At 44.4% G+C, this 13,529-nt stretch overlaps 1 protein-coding gene across 8 annotated transcripts in view; it reads right to left on the bottom strand.

Annotated features, from left to right (window-relative positions):
- The window catches only part of CASC1 (cancer susceptibility candidate 1), a 28,943-nt gene extending 16,334 nt beyond the window's left edge, over positions 1-12,609 (bottom strand). For 2 of the 8 annotated variants that reach the window (XM_014957018.1, XM_014957013.1), the window contains exons 1-3: positions 7,632-9,112; positions 4,442-4,533; positions 3,112-3,213 (exon numbers count right to left, since the gene is read on the bottom strand). In XM_014957018.1, coding sequence (XP_014812504.1) covers positions 3,112-3,213; positions 4,442-4,462 — 123 coding nt within the window. In that variant the 5' untranslated portion in view covers positions 4,463-4,533; positions 7,632-9,112. Of the gene's footprint in view, positions 1-3,111; positions 3,214-4,441; positions 4,534-7,631; positions 9,113-12,449; positions 12,475-12,581 lie in introns of those variants that run through there. The other 6 variants (XM_014957017.1, XM_014957021.1, XM_014957015.1 and 3 more) reach the window with 5 other exon arrangements.
- Positions 12,610-13,529: the final 920 nt, after the last annotated feature.

Raw genomic sequence — 13,529 nt, 5'->3', positions numbered from 1 at the left:
TTGCAATGTAAAATGGATAATTTAAAGCAAAATCTCTTGTATAATTGCAGTGTCAACCGCTTCCATAACCATTTCCACTGAATTAAAAAAACCCCACAATAATAGGTGAGTACTCAGTGCACTGAAAATTCCTGTATAAAATACTGATCAGTCTTTAGTAATTAGAACATCTGATTTCTTTTTTCACATCTTTGCGCTTAAAAGACAGCTTCAGTTTCATCATCAGGAAAATACATCCTTAAAAATAACAGCGCTTGTTCTTTGAGAAAAAAGGATAAATTTCATGATAATTTGTAAATGCATCTGTTAATCTGAACTGAAATTGTTCAGAAACGGACATGGAAACTCAGAATTTGGTATTATCTATTTCTTTTGCCCTAAATATTCTTAACAAATATTCTAAACAAATTCTGAATACAAAATCTGGTATTTCCCATAATCTACCAGTACTTTATTTGAAGATTTCTTTTTAAAATAATAGTTCTATTTTGTCATTTCTTTTCAAAACAAAAAATTGCTTATATTACTTCTTCCAAAAAATACTCCTCAGAAACATCCATAAACCACAACTGTCCCCTTTTCAAAGGGGCCAACAGATTCTCTTGTTCACAAGGATGATAAAGTCAGAGCTCATCATCAACTGAAAAAGGTAATAAAAATCATCCAAAGGTATCAAAGATGTAACTGGGAAGCTATCATGCGGCACTTCTGTGGCAACGAAGGCCAAGGGCTACAGGCCAAGGCTACAAGAGTCAGAGTGTAAGCAGCGATCCCGGGACTGTTCCCTCTGCAGGGCTCCTGAGGCCACATCTGCAGTGCTGCAGCCAGGTTTGGGTCCCTCAGTACACAAGTGGCAAGTGGGAGAGTCCAGAGGTGGGACATGAAGATGGTTATAGTCCTGGAGGAAACAACTCGGGAGGAAAGGCTGAGCTTTGCCAGCCTGGAGAGGGAGGAGCTAATTGCAATCTACCAGTACCTAAGGAGGGGTTATAGGGAAGACAGAGACAAACTTCTCCCAGAAAGGCACAGGGATGATGTGTCATAGAATCATAGAATTGTCCAGGCCAGAAGGGACCTCCAAAGGCCATCTAGTCCCACCTCCCCGCAGTCAGCAGGGACACCCCCAACTAGACCAGCTCATCATCAACTGAAAAAGGTAATAAAAATCATCCAAAGGCGTCAAGATGTAACTGGGAAGCTACCATGCTGCACCTTTGTGGCAACGAAGGCCAAGGTCTACAGGCCAAGGCTATGTCAGGCAGAGTGTAAGCAGCGATCCCAGGACTGTTCCCTCTGCAGGGCTCCTGAGGCCACATCTGCAGTGCTGCAGCCAGGTTTGGGTCCCTCAGTACACAAGTGGCAAGTGGGAGAGTCCAGAGGTGGGACATGAAGATGGTTATAGTCCTGGAGGAAACAACTCGGGAGGAAAGGCTGAGCTTTGCCAGCCTGGAGAGGGAGGAGCTAATTGCAATCTACCAGTACCTAAGGAGGGGTTATAGAGAAGACAGAGACAAACTTCTCCCAGAAAGGCACAGGGATGATGTGTCATAGAATCATAGAATTGTCCAGGCCGGAAGGGACCTCCAAAGGTCATCTAGTCCGACCTCCCCGCAGTCAGCAGGGACACCCCCAACTAGACCAGGTTGCCCAGGGCCTCATTGAGCCTCACCTTGAGTGTCTCCAGGGATGGGGCCTCAACCACCTCCCTGGGCAACCTGTTCCAGTGCTCCACCACCCTCACAGTGAAGAACCCCCTCCTAATCTCCAGTCTAAATCTGTTCCCCTCCAGCTTGAAGCCATTTCCCCTCGTCCTGTCACTGCAGGCCTTTGTAAACAGCCTCTCCCCAGCCTTCCTGTAGGCCCCTTCAGGTACTGGAAGGCCGCTAATAGGTCTCCCTGGAGCCTCCTCCAGGCTGAACAACCCCAGCTCCCTCAGCCTGTCCTCGTAGCAGAGGTGCTCCATCCCCCTGATCATCCTTATGATCCTCCTCTGGACCCTCTCCATCACGGCATAGGCAAAAATCACCAAGTTGTAACAAGGGAAATACCAATTGCATTTAAAAGGAAGTTGTTACAATGAGAGTGGTAAAGCAGCCAACCTAGGCTGCCCAGAGATACTGTGGTACTGAGCACCTCCATCTACTTCAGTTATTGTTACAATGAGAGTGGTAAAGCAGCCAACTAGGCTGCCCAGAGATACTGTGGTATTCCCACCCTTAGACATTCTCAAAACCCAACTGAGCACCTCCATCTAACTTCAGTTTGCCCCACTTGGTACAGCAGGTTGAAGTATATGAGTTCCAGGAGTCCCTTCTAACATGATTTATCCTAAATTTGTCCCACAAAGGCTTTATAAAGGATTAAGTAATACACAAGACAAAGAGAAAACCCTTGTGTCTACAAGTCTATTTAACCTTGCTTGGAACAAAACTGACCAAATATCTTTCAGACAGTTACTGAATGATGTTTGATGGATTTACAAGAGTTCTACTAATGTGTTTCCATACCTTATTATTTAAAATTTAACTTTACAGGCATGTCGTACTATTGGGTGATAATTCAAACTTCATTTATGTCACCCTAAACTGCAGGTATTAACTCTTAACTGCATTTTCACGTATTTCAAGCCCTGATATCTGACCTAGATTTGCACTGTGTCCTTCAAAGTTTTGGCAAACCTCTCTCCAAATAATGACCTGTGATTTCCAGGAACCACTGGTACAAATGTTGTCAATTGTCTCAAATTCTACAAAACTATTTTTAAGCTCTGGTAGAGATTTTTTTGTGGAATGTTTCAAAGTATTAAGAATTAAACAAACAGAAAAGGAAAGACAAATTACTGCTGGGGTAAGCTGTGTTACCTAATACTTTATCAGCCACACAGGCTCCTCTTTGGCCACATTTCTTCTCTGCATACACAGAAATATAGAATATAGAGGAGAGTGAGCATAGCCAGTTACTACCTTGAGATGGAACTTGAAATGCAGTCATAGCACGCACCTAAATTCAAGAAATGGAAGCATTCCCAGGTCCTGCAATGGTGATGTAGCCTGAAGTCTCTTCATTGTCTAACCTCTATGACAATGGGCAGATTTTGGAAAGAAAGCTTACCTTTGCATTTTCCCTATAATCTTTTTTCCACTGCTGTGCAGACAAAAACTTCTGTTCCAGTGAATGAAGTTCTGCTAGTTCAGACTCCCTTCGTTCTTGATCCTGTTTTTATATATATACATATCAAACAGAGGAATTAAACATTTTGTTTACTTCTAACAGTTATTTTATATCAAGGGAAAAAATTGGGGATATTTGAATGCATTTTCATTTCAACAAATCCAAACACTGATAACTTGCTTTTTTAATGAAACATTTAATTGAGAAGACCGCAGCAGTTTGCAATATGTTATTGTTATCACATTAGTTGCTGAGCCATATGATAAACGTAACGTGTCATATGATTTTTAACCTCTCACTTGAACAGTTTCCATTTTCCTGGATCTAGCTCTAATTAGAGCTGCTAAAAAATGCAAGCATATGGAAAAATGTGTGCAAGATATTTTTTTTTCCTTATAATTTCTATCATTTTAAATCCCTCCTTTTCCTATGGGAAAAAAATGTTCTGTGAAGGACAAGGGGAAAAGGCAAGAGTGATTTTTTTCTGAAAAAATAAAAAAGATAGTTAAAGAAAATGTAGTAAATCTCCTTTTTTAAAAACAAAACAAAAAACGAAAAATCACACCAAACCAATATTATTTAGATATCACCAATCAGTTTTTGTTCTGAACTCCAGCCTTCTCAGAAAAATAAACATAGATATTTAAATACACACACACATATATATACACACACATGCACACACACAAATCAACGCATCTGCCCTAACAGGTAACCCATTCTCGAATTTATACCAAAATTTTCCTGCTGAAGCAGTACCAAATGTAATTATGGGGAACATAAAAAAATACATCCAATTGAAAGTATAGTGAAATAGGGAAAAAAGAAAGAAGTATTCATTCAAACTGGAGTATCACATATCCCAAAAGTTAACATATTAAACAGCATCATCTTTATGTGTCAAAAGCAGGGAAGACTATCTCATCTCAGGGAATTTTTCTGAATGAAAACCAAACATTGGCTTAGTGAAAGAATACTATAGAAAAAAAATCAGCACCATTTCTCTTGACTTCACATGCATTTTGTTTTACTCAATTACTAATCCAGCCCACTAGCTTCTAAACTGGCAGGATCTTATTCAAGAGTACCTTTCAGTGACTTGGCTAGATTTTTCATGATTAATTTTAATATAGTGATGAAGGAAATTTTCTCTCCCTTGTTCCCAACAACAGGGACCTGAGGAAATGCCATTCTCACAATAAATTAATAATTTGTCACCAGTTTAGAAATAGGATTAGAATTTTTCAGTAACCATTGAGTATGAACTAACTTTTGCCTTGAGTTTTTCCATCTGCTCTTGTACAATTCTCTCCTTTTCAAGTCTCGCTGCTTCTTCTTGCTGAGCTTGCAATCGAGCTTCCTCTGAAGATTGGGAAATATATCAAGATCATAATTACGTTTTGCTTAATAAAACCAGACAAATTATTTTGTTATTTATTTGCTGTAATAACAAAACAGCCATAATAATGAGCAACATAAAGTCATATCTCATATTGCCCAGAAATCTTCCCAATGAGCCAAGTTAACTTGAATCATAGTACTAAACCACACTGGCACTACCCCCTGTCAGCCTGTGGACTGGTAAATCCACGTGCAAGTGGACTTACTAGACACAGAAGTGGACACAAGGATGACTACGCCCTCTTCTTCACTTCAAGAAACAGTGGCAGGAGTGTCCTCTCCCTTTATTTACAGCTTCAGCAGGCCCAGGTTCTTAATCCAATGTCTATGGTGAAACTGCCCAAGTGGTTCAGCCACAAGTGAATCTTCTCCTTTCCTACAGCCTCCCGTGGGCTGTAAGACCTCAGTCTTACACCTAGTTGTTCATTCAAGTCCTCTTCAGGACCAGTTACTCCTGATCACGGTTTTAGCTTTTCTTTGCTGCCATAGGGACTAGAAAACTGGACGTGAAAACTAAAATTGATTTCATTTCAAGCTACCACAGCCTCTGGACGTGAAAACTAAAATTGATTTCATTTAAAGCTACCACAGCCTATAGAATCATAGAATTGCCCAAAGATGACCTCCAAAGGTCATCTAGTCCGACCCCCCCGCAGTCAGCAGGGACACCCCCAACTAGACCAGGTTGCCCAGGGCCTCATCGAGCCTCTCCTTGAATATCTCCAGGGAAGGGGCCTCAACCACCTCCCTGGGCAACCTGTTCCAGTGCTCCACCACCCTCACAGTGAAGAACCCTCTCCTCATCTCCAATCTAAATCTGTTCCCCTCCAGCTTGAAGCCATTGCCCCTCGTCCTGTCACTGCAGGCCTTTCTAAACAGGCTCTCCCCAGCCTTCCTGTAGGCGAGGTCTCACCAGAGCAGAGTAAAGTGGCAGAATCACCTCTCTGGACCTGCTGGCAATGCTTCTTTTGATGCAGCCCAGGATGCGATTGGCCTTCTGGGCTACAGCTGCCCACTGCCTGCTCATGTCCAGCTTCTCGTCCACCAGCACCCCCAAGTCCCTTTCCTCAGGGCTGCTCACCCCCTAGTTTGTATTGGTGGCGAGGATTGTTCCGGCCCAGGTGCAGAACCTTGCATTTGGTCTTGTTGAACCTCATGAGGTTCACCTGGGCCCACCTCTCCAGCCTGTCCAGGTCCTTTTGGATGACATCCCATCCCTCTGGTGTATCGACAACACCACACAGCTTGGTGTCATCCGCAAACTTGCTGATGGTGCCTTTAATCCCCCTGTCTATATCATTGATAAAAATGTTAAACAGCACCGGCCCCAGCATGGACCCTTGAGGAACACCACTTGTGACTGGTTTCCATCTGGACTTTAAGCCATTGAGTACCACCCTCTGGATGCGACCATCCAGCCAGTTCCTTATCCACTGAACAGTCCTCCCATCAAATCCCTACCCCTCCAATTTGGCAAGCAGGATGTTGTGGGGGACCGTGGGAGACGTGCATCAATCCAGATGTTCCCAAACAGTAGCCTGAATGTCCCTGCCTACAGGTATAGTATACTACAAGTATACACAAGTATATCTGTGTCGCACAGAGGCAAGAGCAACAGCCGTTCCCAAATCTGCCTGTACTCACCTGAGCCGCTGCTCCCACTCACCAAGGTTAACTAGTGATTACAGAATCACAGAATCACAGAATCTTAGTGGTTGGAAGGGACCTCTGAGATCATCGAGTCCAACCACAAAAAAAACCAAAAAACAAACCAAAAACCAATACAAAACACACCACACCAAACGCCCACCAAAAACACCGCACCCACCAACTAAACCCCACACTCAACACCTCACCATAAACCAATAACCTTGGGCACTAGAGCATGCCCTGAAGAGCCATGTCTATACGTTTCTTAAATCCCTCCAGGGATGGTGACTCCACCACCTCCCTGGGCAGGCTGTTCCAGGGCCTGACCACTCTCTCAGTAAAGTAGTTCTTTCTAATATCTAATCTAAATCTCCCTTGCCCCAACTCCATTTCCTCTGGTCTTGTCGTTCGTCCCTTGGGAGAAGAGGCCAACACCTGCCTCTCTACACCCTCCTTTCAGGGAGTTGTAGAGGGCAATGAGGTCTCCCCTCAGCCTCCTCTTCTCCAAACTAAACGTGCCCAGTTCCCTCAGCCTCTCCTCATAGGACTTGTTCTCCAGGCCCCTCACCAGCTTGGTGGCTCTCCTGAGTAAGTAGTCACTTACTATTACTAGCAGTCATAGCATGCCCAAACCCCCACCAGGCTGGATTAATGGGAGAAACAGAAGCAGAGGGGATGGATCTGATGCTCAGAGAGGGGTATCGGGTTGTGATACTAAACTGCAGAAGCAGACACATTTAGATGGAGAGGATGGGTCAAGCCATGCAACTGGAATTTCATTTTAAGGGCTACAGTAAACAGAAAGATCTTGAAGAAGTGGGTGGAGAATCAGTCACTCAGTAGAGACAGAAGCAGCCCAAGCAAACTACACTTTAATCTTCCTAGTTTGTTGTCACCTTAACTGCTAACCCTTCAGAACACCAACTAGCCCCTTGCCAACAGAAGCATTCTGGAAATTCTGGAAAAGACTTTTTCTCTGGAAAAAGTCTTTTTCAGAGAATTTCTCTTGACTACTGATAACTAGGCTTGAGAGGAAAGAGGGGGAAAAAAAAAAAAAAAGAAATGCAATGCCTTGTGGTTTTCTAACTTGCTGAGAATATCTCAAATGGTAATTGTAAAAGAGAAAAAAAAAAATCTAATTTGTCCAACCATTCACCTTCCCAACTTCCTAATGGCAGGAGAAACAACTAGATAATAGAGTATGGCTCTAATAGGAAAAGTGAGCTGTGGGAGGCGGTAACAAGTAACACGGATTTTGTCCCACACAAGAAAAGAGGGAGGAATCACCTGTGTTTGTGAAATAGAGATAGATATTGATGCACATATAGCTTCAGAAATTACTTTCTGCCCATTTATTTAAAATGAGTGATTTGTGCCATCACATTCCCTATACATGAAATGCATAGTACCTTCCTCTTTCAGCCTCCTTTCTTCTTCTTCTTTCTGTAGTCTCAGTTGTTTAGTTCTCTTTTTGCCACCAGACTTAATGTTTGCAATAAATTAAAAGAAAACAAATGTTAATATTACTTTAACACATTTTAGGATGTATTCACCCTCTATAACTTTGCCCTTTTAATCTGATCCATGAATTAAGATTTGAGATTCCCCCCCACAGTCAATGAAGCCTCCGGAACGGCAGATCACACCATGGTCTCTATGTTCTTCTCATTTTCATGATGCAATATATGCTCTTACAATTAATATATTATTCTGCTAGACACTCCTGAACACAGCCACACCAGGGCAATTCGAAAATTTCTTGTTTTAATGTGGAAATTGAGTAACAGCTAGATCTGCTAAGTGGATATTACAAATTCAAATGTTTTGAGAAATATTCAGAAGTGTATTTAGGGATATAGGCAAGTCTGGCATTTAGAAGTACCTAATGCACAAGACAACTAACAAAGAGTTATCTTTACTGTTATAAAATCCTAACTGCAACTCAAGACAGTTTACCATTCAACCTCTAGGTTAATCCTAGAACAACTATATTTTAAATTTGGGGTTCTCCGAAATTATCTTCCTTATCAATTCTTTGCAGTCTGGGTAAACATTAAAAAAAAAAAAAGGCAAGGTAAGTAATATCCAAAATCTACTGCCATGTAACAGATTAACCAAAATAGAACACTTGTTTTTGTCTTGTAAGTCATGGCATTCATAAATTCCTCACTGATGATACACATAAAAATGTGATAATTCGATCTGTGCACATGAGGCCACATTGCCTTCAAGAGATTTGAACAGCTAGGATGTGGAAAGCATAATTCCCTTTGGATTTGAAGATTCAGATTTGGCCCCTCATTCTTGCCTCACCAGCAAACGGAAGATTCTTGGATGGGGTTTTATTTTTACTATAATTTTGTTTGGGTTTTGTGCTTGGTTTTTTGTGTTGACACAGTCTTGGGATGTTTAATCAAACATGTAGGATGAGCACTGTCACTAGAAAACAGCATTTAAAGACACTCGAGGACGCTGATTTCCTGTTAATGCAGTAGCTAAAGCAGCCTAAGGCTGCAATCCTCACCAAGCACGTGGTTACTAAGGAATAAAGTATCTTTATTCAGTTTGACTCAGCGTTTACACAAGTATTGCATTGCATTGCACACATAATATTGTATTGCACACATAATAAACTTGCAGTCAATGTGCCATGACTCCATCTGGGGTTGAAAGAATGATACTGGGGAGGCAGATGCTGCAAAGACAAGGCCTGAATATAACAGATTTAAAAAAAAAAAAAACAGGGCTGGGGAGGAGGAAGATCAGTCAGGAAGTAAACCGAAACAAGTTCATGGAGCTTGCAAAAACAAGGAGGCTGATTTAGTATTGAATTGCAAAATTAATTCACAGTCAACATTATTTATGAGTGAGACAGATTAGGGTTGGGGTTTTTTTTCGGCAAAATTAATTCACAGTCAACATTATTTACGAGTGAGACAGATAAGGGTTGGGTTTTTTTTTTTGTATACATGAGAAAATAAACCATGATAATGCTGCATAGGCTCCAGCATATACAGAAATCCAGGAGTGACAGCAGTCTAAGGCTGCTAAGCGCTAAAGATCAAAGGCATCTGTTAGGAATCCAATCCCCTTTTTCCTCAGAAAAATGGATACAGAATGGTACCAAACCAGCACAACAGCACAGTTCCCATCTCGCAAAGGTGTAAATAAGGCAATAAAAGACAGGGAGAGACAATAAAAGAGGACTCCAGTCCAGACAGTTGCAAAGGAACATGATGGTATTATGAAGTCTTCCCACCCAAGTACTCCTAGTAATTCCATAAATACTCTTACAAGTAATTCCAGTTGTCAGGGAACTTAGAAATAATCATGGAGAACCTTTGTCAGAAGTGTGGTTCAAATACTGTTATTTCACATTTTGATTCTGAATAGTCTATTTTCAGATATGAATAACTCCCCGAAAGATATCCACTTCAGACTGCGTTGCATGGCAATAAATATATACAGAAATGTAACTTTGAATACAAAGGTTATCGCAAAGCTTGAACTAAAGCAATGGTGAAAATATAGGGCCGGCAACAAATGTACAGCCACCAAAGTTATTGTGAATCTTGTCACATTTGCTACCAAAACAATTGTTTGCAAAATTCTCCTAGAACAGAGTCAATAAAACCCACAATTCTACCCATTACAATTTCAGGGAAGAATCAGTTCCTCCCAGTTAAAAATAGCTAACTAACTAACTAAATCTTTGATTATTTTTATCCCTTTGAAAATGGAAAATCTGCTTGTTTCAATTACTTATAATCAATTTTTAGTCAACTTCTTCTCACATTCTTACGACTTAACATAGTACTGATGAAACCGAGATGCACAGTTCTCCAAGGAGTACATTGGAACGCGTTCTTTTTTGGAGGAGGGCTGGATAATTTCATTATCACTGAATTAAGAATAATCCACAGGCATGAATTTATGCAATCCAGTTTCCCTGTGGACTTGTGTCTGTTGTCCCCCCCTACCCAGCTTGCTCCGTGTCCAGCCTGTGGCTTAAAGCCACGACACAGCACTCTGCTTGGACACCCACAAGGGTCAAAATGAACACTGCAAGGGTCAAAATGCTGTATGTGAACTAGAGCATACTTCTGCCTACCTACCTTTTTTTTCTTTTTTGGACCCTAGAAGATCAGGGGGAAAAAAAAAAAAAAAAAAGGGAAGTGAGCATCAGAGAATAAGGTAAATGGGTATCAAGTATTAAGGAATAATTAGAAAATACAACTATTCTGTAAAATTACATGAGATTAACTATCGAAAAATTATAACGGCAAGAATTTCAATATTGCAGAAAATTAGCCACTAACATATGACTCCAGGTGACCATAGTTTATCAGGCTGGCTTACACGTATAGCTCTACAGGTATATCCACTTAATCCCAATGTTAACAAATAAATGTAAAATAAACATGTAAGTTATTCTGAAATGTTTTCTAAACCGATACTGTGTGCTGCTACTGATACTACTAAATTACATCATGCAATGACCTATCAGAACACAGAAACGGCACTGAAGGCTTTTCTTATTCACGGGGAAACTGCATATGAAGTGAAAAAATGTAATTAGGGGACTTCTCCAAGCCACTACAGGAAATAAGAAGAGATTCTAGAAAGCCAAACATCTAACAGCGAATCCCTTATTTGATTGACCAATTACCTTTCCTGTGCAACGTCTAAGTATCGCCGTGCGGATTCATATCATCTGAGTGTGAATAGGTACCCATGTGAGAGAGTACTCCCTGCGGGGTCAAGAAGGGGGAGGAAGGTTCCTGTGCAACGTCTAAGTATCGCCGTGCGAATTCATATCATCTGAGTGTGAACAGGTACCCATGTGAGAAAGTAGGGGGAGGAAGAAGAATACAGAAGGAGAAGGTAGGAGAAGGCCAATGGTATCTTGGGCTGCATAGGGAAGAGTGTGGCCAGCAGGTCAAGGGAAGTCATTCTCCCCCTCTGCTCTGCACTGGGGAGGCCACAACTGGAATCCTGCGTCCAGTTCTGGGCTCCCCAGTTCAAGAGGGACAGGGAACTACTAGAAAGAGTCCAGCGAAGGGCAACAAAGATGATTCAAGGATTGGAGCATCTCCCTTATGAGGAGAGACTGAGAGAGCTGGGACTCTTTAGTCTGGAGAAGAGAAGGCTGAGGGGAGACCTTATCAATGCCTACAAGTATCTCAAGGGAGGGTTGAAGGAGGAGGGAGCCAGACTCTTCTCAGTGGTTCCCAGTGAGAGGACGAGGGGCAACGGGCACAAGTTGGAACATAAGAGGTTCCACTCAAATATGAGGAGAAACTTCTTCACGGTGAGGGTGGCAGAGCCCTGGAACAGGCTGCCCAGGGAGGGTGTGGAGTCCCCTTCCTTGGAGATTTTCAAGACCCACCTGGATGCTCCTGAGTAACATGCTCTAGCTCTAGGCAATCCTGCTTCAGCAGGGGAGTTGGACTAGATGATCTCTATGGTCCCTTCCAACTCTAAAATTCAGTGAAATTCAGTGAAAAGACAGGCTGTGCAGGGAATGAGAAGCAGTGGAGTCCCCTTCTTTGGGGATTTTCAAGACCCCCCTGGATGCTCCTGAGTAACATGCTCTAGCTCTAGGCAATCCTGCTTCAGCAGGGGAGTTGGACTAGATGATCTCTATGGTCCCTTCCAACTCTAAAATTCAGTGAAATTCAGTGAAAAGACAGGCTGTGCCGGGGAATGAGAAGCAGTTTGTCACAGTAGAGAGATCATAGAATCATGGAATGGTTTGGGTTGGAAGGGACCTCAAAGATCATTGAGTTCCAACCCCCCTGCCCTGGGCAGGGACACCTCCCACCAGACCAGGTTGCTCCAAGCCCCATCCAGCCTGGCCTTGAACCCCTCCAGGGATGGGGCAGCCACAGCTTCTCTGGGCAACCTGTTCCAGTGTCTCACCACCCTCAGATTCTGACAGAAAAACGTTTTATTTACCTCGGAGCCGGGTTTCCCGCTAAAGCAGCCACAGAACAAAACACAGAGCAAGACGGAGGTGGGGGGGAGTTGCAGCAAAGCTAACATGCCCTTCAGGTGATTTTCCAGAGCCTTCAATCTCTTTTTTTTCCACATACCGGTACCTCAGTAGCCCTCCCGGAATACTTCAGCCCGACCCCTGCCCGCTCCCCACCCCACCGGCCCCCCAAGGCGCCCGTCACCGCTCCGCCTGCCGCCCCCCGAGGCCCTGCGGCTACACCGGCACCAACCGATAGCCCGGGCCTTCCGCTCGGACACAGCCCGCTCTCGCCGCCGGCAGCACGGTCACCCGGGCCCCGACCCACCGCGTCGCGGGAGGAGCCGCTGTACCGGGGAGGCCTAACCCGCCGCCGCCATCTTACCATGGCGCCGCCGCCGCGTTGCCAGGGCGACCGGCCACGCGCTCCCCCCGCCAATGGCCTCCTTCCTCCTACCGCCCCGCCCCCGGCGCGCGGGGAGAAGGGCGGGGCTTCCCTTTACGGCTTTTGCCGTAAAGCGGCGCCGGCGGGCCTTGCGGCGGGAGCCGGTGAGAGACTGACCTTCGCCTTCCCCTCACCCCCACCCCCGGGGAACGGGACGGGACGGGACGGGACGGGACGGGCGGGCCGGGGGACGCGGGGACTGCGGGAGCGAGCGGGTGGGGGGTCCGGGGCAGGGCCACGGCGCCGGCCCCCCCCGAGGTAAAGCTGAGGAGAGGTGGCGGCCCGAGGGGGCCGGTTCTCCCCCTCAGGTGCCGGCTCCTGAGGGAGCTGGGCCGGGCTCCAGCCGCTCTTATTTATAGAATCATAGAATGGTCTAGGTTGGAAGAGACCCTTGGGATCATCGAGTCCAACCATCTCCCCTACTCTACAAAGTCCTCCCCTACACCATGTCCCTCAGCACTGCATCTAAACGGCCCTTAAACACAGCCAGGGATGGGGACTCCACCCCCTCCCTGGGCAGCCTGTTCCAATGCCCGACCACTCTTTCGGTGAAAAATTCTTTCCTAATGTTCAATCTAAACCTCCCCTGTTGGAGCTTGAAGCCGTTCCCTCTCGTTCTGTCACTAATTACCTGTGAGAAGAGACCAGCACCAACCTCTCTACAGTGTCCTTTCACGAAGTTGTAGAGAGTGATGAGGTCTCCCCTCAGCCTCCTCTTCCGTTACTAAGGCGTTACTGTGCTTTCGTGTGGTAAACACTGAGCTCGGTCAGTTCGTAACGCGGAAGAGAAAGGAGGCGGAAACACAAATTAAAAGCAGATTAAAGAGACAGAGTAGAAGCCCAAAACCCGCCTGAGTGGGAGCGAGCGGGGCCACGGGGGGCAAAGGG

This window comes from Calidris pugnax, unplaced genomic scaffold, assembly GCF_001431845.1.
Source record: "Calidris pugnax isolate Ruff unplaced genomic scaffold, ASM143184v1 scaffold189, whole genome shotgun sequence".
Taxonomy (NCBI): domain Eukaryota; kingdom Metazoa; phylum Chordata; class Aves; order Charadriiformes; family Scolopacidae; genus Calidris; species Calidris pugnax.
This window is presented reverse-complemented; position numbering and strand designations above follow the sequence as displayed.